Source organism: Lactuca virosa, chromosome 5 (genome assembly GCF_052849685.1).
Source record: "Lactuca virosa cultivar CGN04683 chromosome 5, Lactuca_virosa_CGN04683_v6, whole genome shotgun sequence".
In the NCBI taxonomy this organism is placed as follows: domain Eukaryota; kingdom Viridiplantae; phylum Streptophyta; class Magnoliopsida; order Asterales; family Asteraceae; genus Lactuca; species Lactuca virosa.
In genome coordinates, this window is record NC_136430.1 from 403,025,373 (window position 1) to 403,046,161 (window position 20,789).

A 20,789-nucleotide genomic window follows, 5' to 3' on the forward strand; every position below is an offset into this window, starting at 1 on the left:
TCAAACTTACTAGGTCAAATATTTGACTTATAATAATCCTATATTATTCATTTTGATGAGGATAACCATTCCAAACTTAAAAAAACGAATTTTGGCAAGAAAAACGAGTTTTGGCAATTATCCTCAACAAAATCTGGCAGAAAAATCGAAAATCTCAGAAACAGACCCCTAGACTCGTCGAGTGGGACCTACTCGTCGAGTCCATTCATGGACTCGGCGAGTCTGCCAGTCGGAAACCAAAAATTTCAATTTTCAAGATCTTTGGTGGTTCACTTTTGCATCTATTCACTAGAAAAGCGACCTAGGCTCTGATACCACTGATGGGTTATGAGCACAACATCATTCCTATGGTGTTCATGCAACCCTAATTGCTTTGATCTAGGTTTTTCTACTATGAACATAACAACATTGAATACCAAAGCATAAACCCTAGATCTAACATGCTATTATCGAAATTGACATAAGATTAGGGTTAGAAACTTTACCTTGATTGTTATGTAGCAATAACAATCACAATCCTTCTAGATCTTGACTTCTGAAAGCTTAGTGTCTCAAGTGTTGCACCTCTAATGGAGTCACAAACACTCAATGCAATAAGATGACTTGGAGAGGGAAGGATTTCGGTTAGGGTTTCTCACAAAACTCATGGGGCCGAAAATCCTATGTAAAGGGTTACTTATATAGTTGTGTGGACTGCTAGGGTTTCTGAAGGAAACTCTAATTCCTGCTTAAGGCCTAAGCAGCCCATGGACTCCTTCCTTAGAGCCCTTGGACGAAATCTTATAGGCTTCCCCATAAATTTCGTCCACTCCACTCTATGGAGTCCATCAGCCCAACTAGCAACTAACAGTTAATTGCAATATCAGTCCCCTTTTTTTAATCAGTCTCTTTTGATCACCAAATTAATACCAAATTAATTTCTGGTCAATACTAATTAAATAACATGATTTCCAAATAATATATTAAACTTGTAATATATTAATAAAACCATTTTCGAATACTAATTTATTATTCATATAATAAATTCTACTCTCTCTCCTCTTGTCATCCTATCAAGTTGCATGAGTGAAGGCAACCCAAAAGGATCATGCTCATAATCGGGTCAAGTACATACCAAAATAGTTATGGGCTTAGACACCTAATCCAACACTTACCTGGTCATTCCTTATCTGATAGAACTCGGTATTTCATTGGGATTAATGATTAACTCGAGAATTGATTAATATAACCTTATAAATACGAACGAATACTGAAGCGTGCTAATATTCATATTTAGATCGTTTATAAAGGGAAAGTTGAAGTGTTAGTCAAGGAACTAACTTTATCGCGAATCTTCCACCTCAATCAAGCAAGTGCATAGTTACTTTCAAAAACATGATTTTAATACAAGTATTTATTAAAAGTATTAAATGTCATATGAAAGCTTATATGTGAATTATATACTTATTATCAAGAATATGTGTTATATGTATATTTTGTAACATATACGGTGCGAGCCAAATATGATTATATATGTGTTAAGTGTATATATGGTATTACTACATATAAACTTTAATAGAAGTATTACTACTTAAAAGATTTATGTATATTAAATACATGATAGTTTATACTTAATTATGATAGTGTTGTATAAATAGGGTCAGTACTGAAAGTTGATTTCAGGGATTGTAGTATTGTCTATGTTTTAAACTAAGACATATAAAGGATGTTTAGTCCCAAGTAAGTTGAAAAATGGTATAGTTATACCATGTATTATTGCATGAAAACTGTATTAAAAGGAACTTACAAGTATTGCGATATGGTCTAGTTACAAACTAAGGTTTGTCAAGAATATTTAGTTCAAAGTAAGTTGAACGAGTGTTTAGTTATACCCTGTATTGTAATGATATTGCATAAGCATGAAATTTGTGTTTGAGATTGATTATGTGTATTGTAGTCTTGTCTAGTTATAAACTAAGACTTGAAAGGGATGCTTAGTTCAAATAAGTTGGATTTTAGGTAGTATTATTCCAAGGGTGCGTGTGAGATTAGAACGGAGACTAAAGCTCTGTTCTATTACACTATTGTGTGTTAGGGTACGGGTTATATACCGGATGTGACATCCCCTAATTTCTTGGCCAGAAAAGACCGATTTAATTTATGCTTTTAAAATAAAATCAGAGTAATCTTTTTAAAAGATGTTGCGGAATTGGTTCCCAAAACAAAACATGATAGAAGTTTATCAAAACCTTTCTTTAAGAAATGTATATTTTCATTTTATATCAAAACCTCGGGATGTCATGTTCCGATACAGATCAAAAGCATAAACAAGACATTATAAGCCTTACAACAGTTATTTACAACTACTGGCCTATAATCCAAAAATCTCTCATCATCATCCGACTATGCTCGGGGTCCACTACCTGTAATATAAAAAGCTAAGTGGGTTAGGCTTGGGAGCCTGGTGAGCATATAGGGTTTTCAACCCACAATAATAATAAATCTATTAGATTCATCAATCAACAATAACCCTGATTACCCATTCCCGTTATCCTTACTTTACGTCCCTATATACCTATCACAAGGGACCTAGCCTAAGGAATATCATCGGGATGGACACTACTGCTAAGGGGACTCATCAGCCATACATGTCCTAAAGGCAACCATGAGGGGGATGGAGTACGCCAATGAACATATAGTTCACCAACACCTACAAGTTACGAACCTGCTAGTGTTCCACTGGACTGTCTAGAAAGGTCTGTGGTCGTCATCTATACTAGCTAGACGACTACTACTACAACAACAACAACAACATCGAGGCCTCTCATCATTTTAACACACATCTACTATTTCGTCTACTCATGTTTTACCCAACATATTTGTAGATAAAATACATATACAGTTTAAAACTTGTATAAAACATCTATTCAACAGTCACCTCAAATAAACAATTAATATAATTACACATAGCACATATTTTAAAGAAAATACTTCATATCTATGTGTAAGGTGAAAGTGACTACACACTCACTTGATTTAATGATAATCGGGCAGCACTTCGTTTCCTAAAACGATCGTTTCTAATAAAACCGGGAGTTTTATTAAGAAACCGGGCTCTGCGAGGGTTGGGCTTCAAAACCGAAAAGATAAAATTTTCTGGGTCTTCGGGCACTTCGGAACGTATTTTGGGTGTTTGGTATAATACCGGGGCTTTGGGGGAAGTTGGAATGGAAGAAATATTGTTTAAGGGGTGAAAAGTGGCAATTTTCCAAATTACCACCGGGGGGTCTCGCACCCTTCTATTTATAGGGGCGAGGTTCGGAGCTCCGGCTGAAGGAAGAGACACACGGCAGCTTCGGACAGGAGGGGGAGGGACGCGCGTCGGATGCGAGGCGAGGACACGTGGGCGATGCGAGACCGAGACACTGAGAAGGCACGAGGCAGCTTCTGATTGGCCGAGCCTTCGGTGCAAAGAGGGTGCGACACGCATCGACAGGTGGCCTCGGATGACTCAGCAGATAGGACACGTGGCATGCTGAGAGCGAGGGTGACGTGGCCGAACACCAGCCATGCGAAATTCCTCGGTTTTAGCATTTTTTTTCTCGATTTTTGTGTCCGAACTTCTAAAATCCATAACTTTCGCATACGGGCTCCGTTTTTGACGTTCTTTATATGCACGCGTAGGTAAAATTACGCTCTACAACTTTAGTTTAGACTTCATCGGCTAACTTTGACTTTAATTTTAATATTATTATTTTTAACAGACCGGGACTGGAAATCCATTAAAAATTCATAACTTCTTCATCCGACGTCCGTTTTCGTCTGTCTTTTTACTGTTGCACTAATATTGACGAGACCTTCGATTCTCGTTTAGGTTGTGTCGGCTAAAAATCACTCGATCTAAAATTCGAGTTTTTAGCTGTCTACTGCTAAGCTGGAATTTAGAAAAATCATAACTTCCTCATACGAAGTCAGATTTGGGCGTTCTTTTTATGCATACTCTCGGTTTAACGAACACTACGAAATGGTGTGTCTGTATCAGGTAACAAGTTCAATATGTTTGGTCATCTGCTAGAGTAAGATGATAACACTTGACTAATCTAGACAAGTCTTGTGAATTACGTTGTTTGTGTGGATTTATAACCCACGGACGTATTATGTAACATAACGAGTGTCTATTCCCGTAGGTGATTATATTATATCCCTCCTCATGGTTGCCTTTATTGACTTCTACTGCCATGGAATCCCGAAGCAGAAAAGTCTACTCGTTGCTTACAGTGATCCATCAGGTTAGATCTCAAGGATCAATGTTATAGTATCAGACTATCAGTATGTGAGAATCGACTGGATGGGGTAGATTGTCTTATGGATATCTATGTTATATGATATATTGTTGGTAACAGTTGGTTTTGCTGGTTTATTAATTATGGATTATTATTATAAAAAGATTGTGGGATTGAAACTCTATGTATCTCACTAGGTTTTCCCAAACCTGACCCACTCAAACTATATGCATCATATGTAACAGGGTTAAAGCTGTTGGAACTTGATTATGATGTTTAGTGATTAAGATATAACCTGTAATAGTATTCAGGACTGTTAGGTTTTTACATTGTTACTATGCTATGTATTGATTATGACATCCTTAGGATTTTTGTATTTTGAAACAACATATTTACTCAATATATTTTAATAAAGCGAGACAGTTTCCGTAAAACGTTTATTTCCATAAACAAAGATAATATGGTTTTGAAAGCGTAAAAAAAAAGTTTTTTTCGGTTCTGAAAAATAGAGATAAGTTTATTTATCATTGGTCCAATGAAATATTATGATGTTATTTGGTGTGTGAAACATATGTTTTGAATGTTAATTTATCATACAAGGTCATTAAGAATGATTGGAATAAAGATAAGTTTGATTTGGACTTGATCCAGAGGCACATTAGGGTTGAAATCCTATTTTGACAATCAAATTTGTCCACTCGACCAGATCAAGTGAAATTTCCTTTGAATCCATACTTACTCGAGTAAATACATGTGGTGGAAATGTGAAACTTGCACAATTTTTGCAAATGAAGTCATAATCAAGTCTAGTTTTCCACCAATATTTTCCTTTTGGATATAAGAAGACTAAAATGATAATTGAAAATAAAAACTTTAATTAGGATAATTAAGGTGTAGTTAGTTATAGATGAATCAAGTTATGTATATATGTTGGTGACATTTTGGCAACCAAATAACCTTGGAAGTGAAGTGGATTATTGCAATACCCATGAATATATATATATATATATATATATATATATATATATATATATATATATATATATATATCCTTATATACTTTAATGGTTTTAAATTGTTTTTTTTTTCTATGAAAACCTATTTCTATGCTACGTGACTACTATAAGTACATTTTGCATTCATGAAATGTATTTTGAAAATAGTTTTATTACAAATAATTCATAGGCACCCAATTTCAGACATTTAAGTTGTTGACGAAATTCTAAAAGGATTCAAATGAACAAATTATTTGTAACCCCTTATGTGTTATTGGTGTAGTGGCTCCCTAAGCCCTGGTTTGGACGAGTATGAGAGGTGTGACATTTCACACTAGCCATATAGTATGATAAGTTTGTTGTGTTCTATGTGTTATCCTCATATGGACTCAAAAACTTAACCATCATTTAAGAGTTTAGACTTTCAAATTAATATGGAACTTTAGGAGTAGAAGCATTCACATTGCGTAGCTTATTTTGATTGATGTCCTATCTTGAGTTTTTTTTGTTAAGACTACGCTATGCTACTATTGAAATATCTCCTCCCTAATCATTGAGTTTGGTATGTTTTTGAAAAAATTATAACTTATTTTGGAGGTTTGATTTTGACTTTGGGCAATCACTCACATCCAAAGCCCTTTAAGAGTTGACATCGTGACTACTTACTAGGCTTTTCAAGTCCAACACTTGTATCTTGATATGTATTAAGTTTGTCTAACTAAAACATAATGAAGCTTGGACATTTTAGAAGACCTTTGCCTTTGGAATATGTAAAGTCTTCAAGAATTGCTCTGTATTGACTGATACTTTCTAACAACTTAACTCTTTATGTTTGAACTTAAACTTTGGCCCAAATTCCGCATTATCGAAGTTTTGAACATTTTAAACTTTAATATTTTTGTTGATTAAGTTGTTCAAATAACTCATACGAGGAATATTGTAATATAATATTGTATCTTTTTAAATATCGTGTAGCTAATTAATCTCGGGATATATACACTAAAGTCCCAATATTTTCATCAATTTGACAAATAAGTCCTAAACTTTATTTTTTTGACAGTAAAATCCAAACTACCGACAGTTTTTGACACGTTTACCCATTTTTTCCGGTTAGCCGATAATTAGGACTTTACTGTCAAAAAAATAAGTTTAGGGATTTCTTATCAAATCGTGAACTAAGATTTTACTGTAAAAAAAATAAAGTTTAAGACTTTCGTGTCAAATCATTGAAAATATTGGAACTTTAGTGTATTTTTGTAGCCCAAGAACTTTTAATTGTGATTTTCGTCGCAGCACCACAGTTTTTCTTATCATCATCATCTTTACCCTGATACAATCATGATCAGGGGAAATAGATGCAAAAGAAAGAGCGAGAGAGAGTGTTTGTAAAACTTTCTTCTTGGTTCGCCGCCAAATCTTGAACCGATAAGTTGAGACATATTGTATAAACACAAACAACATACGTCTAGTCAAAAGGGTGTGAATGTGGAGAAGGGATAAGAATGTCAATTTCGTTTTTTTCTTAGTTCTCCATTTTAGGACTACAAAAACCAACACAATCCTTGTTCTTTCTTTCTTTCTTGATTATCTCCATTTTTTTCAATATCGGTTTGTAGAGTTTAAAAAAAACTATTTAACAAGAAACAAACTTTAAGGATTTCAATAGCTTTTATGCTTAAAGACTATCATAACATTAAATTTCTAACCAAAAAAAGAATATATACACTAAAGTTCCAATATTTTCAATGATTTGACAAAAAAGTCCTAAACTTTATTTTTTTTAACAATAAAATTCTAATTCGTGATTTGACAAGAAAGTCTTAAATTTTATTTTTTTGACAATAAAGTCATTACCGTCTAACCGAAAATAAATGGTAAACTTAACTGTCAAAAAGATTTAGTTTAGGACTTTTTGTCAAATCGATAAAAATATCTGGTTAGTCTCTCGTGATAAAACATCTTTCATGATAAAACAATTAACCTCTTCTTAACTTGGGCCACTATAATGACATTCGAAAATATTTTAACCGAAAAAATACGTCAATTAAAAATTGTTAAGTTTTTAAAAATATACAAACTTTAAAATTACATTAATTAAAATAATATTTGGACGGGAAAAGTTTTTCTAAGAAACATCTTTTCTGTATTTTTTTTTTCTTCTTTTTATGATGGAATGACTCTCAAAAAGTGAAGGAAAATTGATGATGATATTGAATGACATAACAAGATTGATATGGAAAACACATTGATGATAATTATGTGTAACTTTTTTAGTTATTTGGTTGCTTTGGAAAACACATTGAATGAAATAATATGGAAAACACATTGATGATAATTATGTGTAACTTTTTTTAGTTATTTGGTTGCTTTGTGATGATCGAGGATGTGTAACTATGATGTATCTCCCAACTTTACATATGTTTGTTGACTTTATCATCATCGATCTCAAACTTAATGTTCACAAAATATTAAAAGGAAGAGAATCATTTCATTGATCCAAATGGAGAAATAATCTAACACGGTTAGATCTCTCTCTTATAATGTTCACTTTAATGATTATATAATCCCATTAAAATGTTCTCAACAAATATTAAAAGTAATAGAATCATTCATTGACCCAAATCCAGAAACAACCAACACAGTTTAGTTAGATATCTCTTATACCCACCCAACCCCTCCTAAAAACTACGACGACAATGGCATCACTGCGGCCAACAGAGCTTTGGCCGGAGGGTATAGCGCCACCGCGCCACGTGTAACACTGGAATACTTTCTGTATATCACCTTCCTCTTCTCATCATCCTTCGCCACCGAATGAAACACAGCCATCATCTTCGCACATTCCATCACCTGCCTCTCCTCAAACCCCGTGTGCATCTCCAAAGTCTCGTGCCACACCGGACTCTTATTCAGGGTGCTCCGGGCAGCGTACACCGCCGCCGCTGCAACCATCGACGGGCAAAACCTTATGATCTCGTAATGCATCATCCCTAGTTCCGCGTAGAAATACACCATGTGCTCCATCTGTTCGTATTCCATCCCAAATATCAGAATCATAATCAGAACCAAAGGTTTAAAAGATCTCAGAATCAGAATTAAACACTCACGTTAATCTCCGGTGGAGTTGCGGCGGCTTTGATGAACCGAGTGAGAAACACATAAGGCGTAGGAACGGTTAGATTCCATTCCAATCGACCCAGAATCCGCTTTTCCATCACTAACACATGTCGATGTTCGTAAGCTCTGTCGGAGATTTGAACGAAATCGTTGACTTCCGGAGCCCAGATTTCTTCGTATTTCGACGCAATAAGCATTGCACTCATTCCTACACATTGTAATTCTCTTCTAGCAACAGTTTCAGAAGCCAAAAATCGGTCGACAATGTTGATCGTTAAGTACAGTGTCTCGTTCATTAGCTCGAATTTGTTGTGAACCTCAATCAGCCAGTCAATCAGAATCGCCCTCATCTTGTCGTTAATCTCCGGTTGCGAATGCATGTAGTCATGAACTTTGCTTTCATTCTGCATCACAAACACATCAAATCATTCAATAAAACTTCATACATCAAAACATGACTGTATCTATATTGTATATATATACGAACCTCAATGAGTTTGTAGAACTTGTATATATCTTCGACATACTCGACTTCAGCCAATTCGTTGTCGATATCTTGAGCATCAATGTCGACGATATTCGCCGGTTTTGGTTTGTAGTTAAGGCCACAGGCAGCTTTGCTCCGGGCAGTTAGTGTTGAAGTGAGTGACGATTGAGGTTTCTTGTTTCGGGAAGATGAAGAAGAAGATCCTGATTTCCTCTCTTCTTGGGTGTCCGGACTGATCTCGATTACAGTTGCATTTTCCGGCACCGGTGGTGGTTTTGGTTTGACTGTTGCTTTCTTCTTGGCTGCGTTGACTGCCATTGGTTTCTGTATCAAGATTCAGGAAGATGAATCGTTAATGAAAAAAGATTTGAAGAAAAGTTTCTGCGATTAATCGTGAAATTTGAAGAAAAGTTTCACCTTTTTGTTTTCAGCTGCGTCTCGTTGTGCATTGGCGAGTAACTGTGCACAGAAACTTCTTGTAACCGGGCGTGTGATTGCAGGCAGTGGCTTGCCATCAAGTGGCCGGAGTTTAACGAGGTTGCCGATGTCACCCAGTGCACGGCGGCTTTTGACTTGTCCGGCTGCCGGAACCGCCATGTTAACCTTCTGCTTTACAGCCCCTACTGCGTCACCTTTACCAATGACAAAAACGAGATTAACTTTTTTCAATCAAGAAAATTCATAAGCGGAAGACCCACAATCAAGAACGCAATTTAAATGTTGGGCTTTGATCTTTCGAGTCAGAAAGAACATAAAACTTGCAGATCTAATCTTATATCATCGAATAACAACCCAGAAATCTATCGTTATAATTAAATCCCATCAAGATACTGATTTAGATCAGAGGGAAGTCAAAATCAAAATATAAAACCCTTCGATTGAACCGACAGAAGAACTATAAAACCAGTAAATCTGAAGGTTTCAAATTGGAATCGAGGATATAGATCTCATACAGATTCACCATCGCCTCTTTGAATAAGAAAGAACTAAGAAACCCATAAACCCTCATCGGGATTCGCATCATTAAAACAGATTAAATCAACAAATAATCAAAACCCACAAACTATCGATCCTAAAAACCCCTCAAGAAACAGAATATATGCGATTGAATCAAAACCCAGATATGAAAAGGGGTTAAAAAAGGAGGATACCTCTGTTTTGTTCTTGAGGAACGTGCCTGGACGCCATCTTAATCGATCTATGAATGTATTGAAATCTAAAAAAGAACAGAAAACACAGACGACGATGCTCCTCTCTTCCTCCCTCTCACTCTCGCTCTGGTTCTCTGAATCGAAAAACTAATGGATGTGTTGAAAGTGGAAAGAGACGACAACCCCTTTTTGAAGCCAAGGAATGGACGCCTTCATCTACGCGCTGTCCAACGGTCTTATTTCTATCCGTTGGACGATTCAAAATGATGCTCAAATGTATTTTACATTTTTTTACATGTTAAAGAATGTGCTTTTTTAGAAACAGCCCCCTATAGTTTAATACTATGTCTATTAAGATCCTTTCTTTTAGCAACCTAAGATATATTCTGACTTATTTTGGGGATTTTGCCATGTTTAGTTCACAATGACAAAAATGCGAATTTCATTCTAAGTTCTAATACTATTATTCTTAGGTGAAAAATACAAAATGTTATATTATATTATTTATTTATTTATTATATATCCAAATAAAAATATTGTTATCTTATTACGTTATCTTCATTTTAACTAACATAAATCAAGAATCAAGAAAGAATGATAATTTAAACAATTATCACTTTCTATTTTAAATGATTCGTGTAATAATGATATCAATCTATCATCAAGGGTTATCTAACTACGGCTGATTTTTTTCCGGAAGTTACCATTTTCAATAGAAAAATTAAATATCACTCATTTTGCATCCACCATTTTCAAGTTAATATTAATATTCGACATTAATTTTATTTTATTCATTATGATATCAATATTAATTAAAGTGCATTGTTATTTAAAAATATACATGTATATTATTCTAATTAAAGCCAAAAAAGTACTAAGTTTACTTGTTAATGATTTTTTTAAGGTTAATAATATAAAAGATACTGTTTTTTTTTCAAATTAACCAACAATTTTTTTTCTTAAAAAAACTTTGCATTTTTCGATTTGATCATTAAACGATTTGATCGTTAAACAATTTTACCGATAATCCTTCAGTTTTAGACAAAAAAAAATAGAAAAAAAAATAGAAAACCCCTCAACTTTTTTATCAAAAACCCCCTTAAATTTGAAAAAATAAAATAAAATAAAATAAACTAACCTTTTGGTTTTTGCCTCATAATTTTCATTTTTTTTCTTGGCATCGTGGTTTATGGTGTTTTTGATAGCTTTTAACATTAAAATATAAAGCCAACAGTTGAGTTTTTTTTCAAAACAAAAAGAAAAATATTGTGTCTAATTTTTGTTGGCAAAATTTATATCAAAAACTAATTGCATGATGCTTAAACATTGTAACCGATGAGTAAGAACTATCTAGTTTGGCTTCACAATGTTTCAAAATGAGAAAACATAAAAGCTTATATTAGATTCCAAACATTGATTGGTATTCGAAAGCTGACTTTTTGTTTGGTTTTTAAAAGAATCTATGATGTCAAGTCAATTTAGATCATTGTTCTTCATCTAATATAATTTTTGAGCATCATTCAAATAAATTTTGATATGTGTTTTGCCAACAAGAATTGGATACATTAGACTTTCTCTTTGTTTCGAACAAATCATATGTTTTTTTCAGCTGCTCATGTAGAAAACCATTAAGAACATTATAAACAACAAGATGAAAATTATGAGTCAAATAAAATTTGTTCAAACAAAAAAAATGGGTCTCAATGAATATAATAAAATTATTATTGATCAAATCACTTTTAAGATAGAAATTCTTTTCAACAGGAAAAATATGAAAGCGGAAATTAGATTCTAAAAAAAATTGTCAAATATGAAGGGTTTTCGTAGAAAAAAGAGTTAAGGTCTTTGCGCAAAAAAAAAAGTTGAGGGGTTTTTTCCAACAAAATTATTTAAAACCGAAATATTACTAGTAACTTGCTAAAATTGACCAAATAAAAAAAACAAAATGAAAAATACAAGGTCCTTTTTAGGAAAAGAAATATGGTTTAATTTGGAAAAACCTAATATATTAGTTCTTTTATTATATTAAGTATTAACACATTTATTTTTAAGTAATCACATTAAGTTATAATATAAGGAATGACTAATTAGGTTAAGCTCACAAAGTGATTTTCAAAAAAATAGTCAACAATTTTAATAGGTCACCACGTGTGGAAATCTCGGTGCCCTATAATTTTTTTAAACACATTAACCAACATCGTTTTTCCTTAGGGTAACTATGAAATTTGATGGGTTTTGAGCATTACAACATTCCTATGGTGCACATGCAACCCTAATTGCTTTGGATCTAGGTTTTTCTCAAGTTATACATGCAAATCAATTTTCCAAAACAAGAACCCTAAACTAGCATACAATTTTCTGATTCAATGAATAAACAAGGGTTAGAAGAATACTTTTTTGTTAGCTAGTAATAACAAGCAATCATTTCCTTGATCTTGACCTTCAAGAGCTTAGTGTCTCAAGCGTTGCACCTCTAATGGAGTCACAAACACCACAAGCAAAGAATGAGAAGAAGGAGAGTAGAATTTCGGCTAGGGTTTCCCTTGGAAGCAGTGGCCGAAATCTGAAGACTGGGGGGTTCCTTTTATAGTTAAGGCTGCTAGGGTTTTCCAACTGGAAACCCTAATTCTCTTGCTTAGGCCCTAAGCAATCCACAGACCCTCATGATAAGCCTTGGACGAAAACTCTATGGGTTTCACATAGATTTTCGTCCACCCCATATCAAGAGGATCCATTAGCCCAAACTACAACTATTACTGATTTACATAATCGGTTCCCGTTCTTTTAATCAGTCTCTTTTGATCACAAAATTAATTCCAAATTAATTTCTGATCAATACTAATTAAATAATATGATTTCTCAATTAATATATTATTCCTATAATATATTAATAAACCATTTAAATAACCTCTTTCTCCAAAACTCATTATGTCCCGTTGATATGGTGAAGGCAACCCAAAAGGACCATGCTACTATCGGGTCAAGTACATACCAATTATAGTTATGGGTTTAGACACCTAATCCAACAATTGACATGACTTGTAAAAATCTTATGGGCATACAACATGGTTCGCTTACAAATTCTCTTTGAAAAATATGGTCGAAACAACGACCATTTATCTGAATCGGTTATCCATGTAATTTATGTTTATACCTGAAAATTAGACACCGTATGTCTATGTATGAGAATTTTCACCGTTGGAAATCTATTTTAGCATGACCATACCTAAAAATATATAGATTGTTGCAGGTCATGACTTGTAAAAATCTAGGTTTTAGCAGGTATCAAACTGCGAAAATCTAAGATTTCGAGGGTATTGACCTGGGAAATTCTAGGTTTCCGATCATTTTGTTATTTTGTCGTATCAATTTTTAATGTTTTAACATTGGCGGTAAATAAACATATACACAAATATTAACGTTATCGAAAGATATATAGCTACTTTTTCAGCTCAAATAAAATTCGTAAATAAAAATCGTATGAAAGAGTTATGCAGGTTTAAATTTGGCGATTTTCACATCATGGCTGTTTTTGGTATTTTGGAAATTTTGACTATTTTTAAAAAAAATAGTTAAGATTAACTTAATTAGCAATTTTCTGGTATAATATCCATTTAAATATGTGATACTACTAATTTTCTTTACTTCTTATTAGTTTAGTTTTCAAATATAATACAGAATTAATATTCAAATCATGTTAACTTTGTGAGAATATTAATTTAAAAAACATAATGTTGGTGGGAATCTTCAATGTACCATAGATGGAGGAATCGTAAAATGTATGTATAGACATCGTAAAATACGTGTATTAACTATACACTTTATATGTTGATATTAAAAATAATTAACCACTTTTTTCCTTAATATTATAATAATAACCAATCATTTTAGGTATTTAAAAAATAATCGCATATTTTGGAATGAACCAATTCGAACGGAAGTGAAAACCATGTCCGTGCCTATTTATGTGGTCCTCCCCTATGTAAATGGGAACCCACCACCAATATTGTTTTGGACTCATACAAAAATCCCTAAAAAATTTGAAAGACATGTTTTTAAATTATTATCAAGGAGAATAAGCATGGGTTCGGTGAGCCAAGTTAGTTCCACATTTTATATTTACGATTTAAACTGTTACGCTAAAAACTTATGTCTAGAATGCATTGAACAATTCCGAAATACGATCAAGAATCTTGGAATGTTATTATGTTCTTATGTTCTTTAGTAGGTTTGGATTGCATTTTTTTTTGTATTTATGTTGTTTTCTTCTTTAGTATACAACATGTAGGTATTTTAAACAATTACTAGTAACCAAAGAAGCATACCCGAAACAGAAACCCTAGAGTGGAGTGTTATAATTTGTTGTTATGTTCTTTAGTAAGTTTTGATTCCAATTTCTTTATTGGTTGTTGTTTGTTTTGTCATTAAGTGTTCTATTATATTTATCGTAAGTATGATTGGTTTTCATAAAACCAAATTTGTTGAATCACTTCTAAATCCAAAGCAATATTTTGAATATGTCCGAGCACCCAATCAATTTGCATGGATGTTGCATAAAAAGTGGGTTTTATAGAGAATGGGATAATGACACACCTACTGGAACTTTCAAAATTATAGTTGCTTCCGGTAAATGGTCCTTTCATGGAAGAGTTGAATAAGGTAGGTTTTCTCTTGGTCTTAGACCATTCACAATGTATAGTTTAATGGACAAGTTGAATAAGGTAGAACATTAATGCATTAAACTCACACATAGTATATAGGTTGTCATGTTAACTTTTAATGGATACGAAGTTCAATGGTCACTAGACTCTTTAATAGGAAAAAATAAACTTTAGTTTATAATTAAGGTTCCTTTGAACTTTTATAGAGTTCAATGCATTGTATGGAAAGATTGATAGAGTTGTTTGAAAATAAAATTAATGATGTGTCATTTCATTAAACTTCCGAGTTCAATGCATTATGGATGCTCTTAAACACACTTACAACGAAGAACTTTATGATTGGGTGGGTGGGACTGGAATAGTTATCTAGTGTACAGAACTTTGATCACTTTCATGTGGTGGAAGGAGTTTGGAGTTTCTCGTGGGAGTGGAATATTTATCTAGTGTATAAAGCTTTGATCACTTTCATGTGGTGGAGGGAGTTTGGAGTTTCTCTCAGTCTCCTTATCTCAAGAAGTTGTGAAAAAAGACAACTCTGGCATGAAATTTTGAATTATATGTTTCATCATCCGGGTCCTTTTGTCATCTTTAAACAACTTTAATGCGGTGCGTAATCAATCTGAGAGACTCGGCCTGGTTTTTTGTTCTAATTCGGCTTCAGATTTCAATAAGTTCGTTATCAATGGTGGTTTGTCTTTGGGTGGTTACTTAAAATGAGTAAACATGGAGATAAGTTGAGTAATTAGATAGGTTTTTTGCTTCAAAAGATGTCATAAACAAGTTCCGTGACTTCTTTTGGAAGCTATAAGTAGTATTATTTTAGGTCACTGAAACATAATCTTAAAAATGACAGGTTTGATTATGGTCCTTGCCCTTTTAAACTGTTTAACACATGGATGGAGATGGAAGGCTTTCACGACTTGGTGGTTAGTGAGTGGGGATTGGTCTCAGGTTTGAAGGACAAAGAAAACATGTAATGCTGAAAAATATGCTTAAAAGTCTAACGAAGGCTATCCAAAGGTATGTTGTTACTAAGAAAGTGAAACATGGGCTTCATGATGAAAACTTAAAAAAATATATTGACGAGTTGGACAATCTCATTGATAAGGGGTTGGCTATTCAAGACTTGCTAAATATCAAAGTTATGCTTGTCAAAGCCATAAATGATTTCGACAGAGCCGAGGTTTCATATTTAATGCGGAAAGTTAATCTTCATTGAGGAGCGAAGGGTGACGAGATCTCTAAGTTCTATCACTCTATGCTTAAGAAAAAGAGGCAGACTTTGGCTATATATTCGAGGTGTGGGTCACAGATCCGAATATAGTTAAACAAGTTTTCTTTGAGTTCTTTAAACAAAAATTCAATCGTGTCCATGGCTCTACCCTTCAAAACCATAATTGCCACTTCAAGAGCTTGTCTACGGCTCAAAGCTCATCTTTGGTCTAACAAATCACAGTTCAAGAGAAGAAAAAAGTTGTTTGGTCGTGTGGGAGTGACAGAGCTCTATGTATGGGTATAATTATGGGGCTTTTGGCACTGTAGCTATAACGCCCGGTTCCCGGTACGTATTTTTATTATAAGTTTTTGCATTTTTACACAGGGACTCGACGAGTTCGAGTCCCAACTCGTCGAGTAGATGCAAAGGATTGGACGCGGGTGGAAGAGTCTACTCGCCGAGTCGGCAGAAAATTTAGGCTTCAAACTGCTCAGAGTCGGCAGAAAAGTTATGCCGACAAGCTTCGTTCGGACCTGGAATTCCAGGTCGGGGATATGGTTCTCTTGAAGGTGTCACCTTGTAAAGGTGTCATCTGGTTCAGGAAGCGGGGCAAGTTGGGCCCCAGGTACATTGGACCATTCATGGTTACAACCCGGGTGGGCAAGGTGGCGTATAGGCTGGATCTACCAGCCAAGCTTAGCCAGATTCACAGTACCTTTCACGTCTCCCAGCTGCGGAAGTGCCTGGTAGACGACTCTGCAGTGGTGCCTCTAGAGGATATTCAGGTGGATGCCAGCCTGAACTACATTGAGCGACCAGTAGCTATCCTCGACAGGAAGTTGAAAGATCTGAGGAACAAGAGAGTCGAGCTGGTAAAGGTGCAATGGCAGCACCGCAAGGGCTCATAATGGACATGGGAACCGGAGGAAGAGATTAGGGAGCACTACCCCGAGCTTTTTTCAGATGCAGCAGCAGACTTCGAGGACGAAGTCTAAAATAAGTGGGGGAGATTTGTAACGCCCGGTTCCCGGTACGTATTTTTATTATAAGTTTTTGCATTTTTACACAGGGACTCGACGAGTTGGAGGCCCAAATCGTCGAGTAGATGCGAAGGATTGGACGCGGTTGGAAGAGTCTACTCGCCGAGTCGGAAGCCCCAACTCGACGAGTAGAACTGTTTTCATGAAACCCTAAATTTTAGGGTTTCACCCTATTTAAACACATTAACTAGCCTCCCATGCAGCCCCCATCGTATCCCTTAGTCCAGAAAACCCTTAACTCGTGACCCTTGAGCTTTTACAAGTGTGTGAGTAATTTTTGAGAGTATTTGTGTGATCTTGAAGCTAGAGGAGGAAGAATAAGGAGCTAAAAGGTTCAAGGAAGCAGTAGATCCAGGATTCAGGCTCCATTTCCAGTCCCTTTAAGGTATAAAGTTGCTTCCTTGACTTCTCTATTGCTAGATCTCTCTATATTTGAGTTTAGGGCCATCTTTTAGCAATGTTGTGAACCTTTTTGAGTATGGAGTGTAAGCTGAAGTTGTAACTTCAGATCCAGATCCCTTTCCGCCCCTTTAGCCATAAAGTTTACGAAATTACCATGCTTTAGCCCTTCCCTTTGGCCTAGACTTCATTTTAGACTAGGAAATGGTGTTTTGGGCTCATGATACCTTGCATGCACGTAAAGTTTGTAACTTTACGTGTAATATGAACCCTAGGAGGTCAGATCTATGCTTAGATGTGTTAAGACCGACTTAAAGTGGATGTATAGATTTGGACAACGAAGGACTCGACGAGTCGCTCATACGACTCGGCGAGTTGGGTCGCAGTTTCCCCAATCTCTTCTGATATTGAGCAACTTGTTGAATTTGAAGAGAACTCAGTAAGTTGGGCTCGTTTATGGACTTGAAGATCATGGAAATCGGCGAGTTCAAGAACAAACTCGACTAGTTCAAGGCAATGTTCCCACTTATATGAAGTAGAACTCGACGAATTCAAGGAAGAACTCGGTGAGTCAAGGGCTAAACAATTCAACATGTATGAAGAAGGACTCGACGAGTTCATGGACGAGCTCGGCGAGTCAAAAGCAAAAAGGTCCCAATTCTGTATGTAGGAGAACTCGGCGAGTTCTTGAAAGACTCGACGAGTAGGATCGAAGTTCCAGTATTTTGTAGATTATGGAACTCGATGAGTTGGTGGACCAACTCGGCGAGTTGAGTCAACCAGATGTTTACTGTGAGCAAAAGTTGACTTTGACCAGGGTGTTGACCTTGACTTTGACTTTGACCTGAGTTGACCCTTGAAAGGTTAAGAGTATGAAATGGTAATTAAGGAAGGTTGTTATGTGTAGGAGTTTGAGAGGAATTGATCCCAGCATCGAGGACAGTTCAGACACTTCACGACATTGAGGTGAGTTACCTTCCAGTAGAAGTGGGTCTAAGGCACCAATGTCGGCCCACTAGTTGGTGATTGTAGTTGAGATGATTGTCTTTGTGATAATTGTCTGGTATGCCACTATCTGTTATGCTTTATGTGCTAGTATGCTATGTGATTATGTGGTAGTGGTAGGGGTGAAATAGTCCCAGTATCCGGTTGAAAGAGACCGAAGGGGTAGGCCAGCACCCAGATATGCCACGCAGTTACCGGTTGAAAGAGACCGAAGGGGTAAGTCGGGCACCCAGATATGCCTGACAGTATGCTATTGTATAGTATGTGGTATGATGGGGGAACTCACTAAGCTTTATGCTTACAGTTTTCAATTTTGTTTTCAGGTACCTCTTCATCGAAGGGGAAGGATCCGGCACGGTAGGGGCGCATCACACACACACATGATTTCCGCATTATGAGACTCTTGGGATTGTACTCTGACACTATTACTATTTTATGATATGGTTTGAGACACGTGACTATGTTTTATGAAATGATATGAACCGATGATGTTTTCAATAAACTGTTTTATAAATTGCTTAGTTAAAAACAAAATTTTTGGTCTTGAAAATTGGGATGTTACAGTAGCAAAACGAAGTTTGGCTAATTTACACATTTAGTCACTCAAGTTATTTTTTTGTACAATAGAACATTAAAGTTAGTTTTTACCTATTAAATCAGGGACCGACCCTCATATTTACCAGTTTGTAGGTAACAATGCCTAGTTGGGTGTAACATCCAGGATTAATAAGGTACTAATTATATTATTATTTGCTTAATGAATGAAAATTGGTTTGGGATTGGACCATTGTATCCTGAATTCCTGATGATTGGGCTGAGAAATGTCGTACGCAGAGCGTACTATGCCAAGTACACTCAGCGTACTGAAGAGATTGGAACGTGGAAGCCATGCACGTACGCCCAGCGTACCACAGGGTACGCACAACGTACGCATGCAGATTCTAAAACCCTAAAATTTAGGGTTTGATCCCTATATAAAGGACCTTATGCCTTTAGTCCAACCTCCCTCTCACCCTTAGACAGCCACCACGAAAACCCTAACCCATATTTGTGTGTTCTTGTGATTTAGTATCCACTTGAGAGCATTTTAGTGTTATTTTGGTGTTTTGGAAGAGAAAGAAGTTTGAAGAAAGAGCAAGGATTAAAAGGGAGCTTGTAGATCCAGGAGATTAACACCATTTCTGACTCATTTGAGGTATCAATCTTCAAACTTGATCATTTCATGCTTAGATTTGATTTTGGGGTGATTTATGTCACTTTTAGACTCCATTGTTGAGATTGCTTGAATCTTGATAGTTTCAGATCATAAGAGTTGTCCTTTTGAGCTCTTAGAAGCACTTAGAGTCATAAAAATCGGACCTTGATGGTTAATGTGACAACCCGAAATTTCTATCTTGTAAAGCCATTCAATTCTATCATCAGTCAGACTTGTTTCTGCTATCTTTTAGCTCTGTTAAGGGTTTGTTTGAGTGTTCTAAGCCTAGTACATTAAAGCATTGAGTGTTAGGAAGTATCTACTAGAGTTTCTTGTGCAACATTCAAGCCGAAAAACTCCATCACTTGGAGTTTATGGTCGTAAACTAGAGCTTACAGCCGTAAGCTCTTGTTTGGCCGTGAACTAGCCTCTTAAGTATGATATTCCTTCATTTTTCTTCACTTCTCACACTTCCAAGTCAAGAACACTCAATTCTCTCTCAAGTATGATCAAGAAAACTTCCATTTCTTGTCAAATTTGTAAGTGACTCTTCCATTTATAAGTTGATATCCTTCTTAATCAAGTAAAACCCCATGATTTCATCCGTGAATTCATCTCTTTTTGGGGTTAGATCTTCAATAACACCAAGAACACCAAGAAAACACACTAGTTTCTTTGGGCCGAAAACACCCTTTTAGCTTCCAAATCGTAAGTATCCTTTCCATATACTTGATATTCATTAGAAGCTCATGTTTAGCATACAAGAAACAACCAAGAGTTTACGGCCATAAACCCTTGCATGGCCATAAACCCTTCTTGATTTATTGCATGGCCGTAAACCCTTTCAAGTCTTGGCCGTAAACTCCTTGCTATTTCATGTGTTGGCCGTAAACACTTGGCCGTGAACACATCTAGGCCGTAAACGCACACTTGTGTGGCCGTGAACACCTTTACAACAATCATATGTAATTGTAACACTTCATTCCAAGTGTTTCCTAGTCCCTAAGGTTGTTCCCTAACATGATTAGTTGTTATATACACTAATTATATACATATATGTGTCATTATATACTTAATAGGATCCGTTTGTGCTCAAGACTTCACTTGGCATACTTAGCATCCTAATCGATCTTACATTCAAATCACTCACTACAGGTGAGTTCATACCCCTAAACTTATCTTTTAAATGATTTTAAATGCTTTTATGGGGGGGGGGGGGGAATACAAGTAGAAAACAATATAGTTATAGTATCAATCACAT

General features: G+C 35.4%; 1 protein-coding gene across 1 annotated transcript; it reads right to left on the bottom strand.

The window, feature by feature from the left end:
* Nucleotides 1–7,800: 7,800 nt before the first annotated feature.
* Nucleotides 7,801–10,261, bottom strand: LOC145111255 (G2/mitotic-specific cyclin S13-7-like). Its single transcript, XM_079047551.1, has 5 exons — nt 10,013–10,261; nt 9,279–9,493; nt 8,862–9,185; nt 8,365–8,778; nt 7,801–8,281 (listed from the first exon to the last, which is right to left on the bottom strand). The coding sequence occupies exons 1-5, from the start codon at nt 10,047–10,049 to the stop codon at nt 7,943–7,945; spliced, it is 1,329 nt and encodes a 442-aa protein (XP_078903677.1). The 5' UTR covers nt 10,050–10,261; the 3' UTR covers nt 7,801–7,942.
* Nucleotides 10,262–20,789: the final 10,528 nt, after the last annotated feature.

Excerpts from the sequence above, each read along its gene's own strand:
- LOC145111255 (XM_079047551.1), bottom strand. The coding sequence starts at position 10,049 with ATGGCGTCCAGGCACGTTCCTCAAGAACAAAACAGAG. Across the intron at positions 9,494-10,012 it reads TCCTCAAGAACAAAACAGAG|GTGACGCAGTAGGGGCTGTA; the intron begins GTATCCTCCTTT and ends TCATTGGTAAAG. Across the intron at positions 8,282-8,364 it reads CAACTCCACCGGAGATTAAC|ATGGAGCACATGGTGTATTT; the intron begins GTGAGTGTTTAA and ends GAATACGAACAG.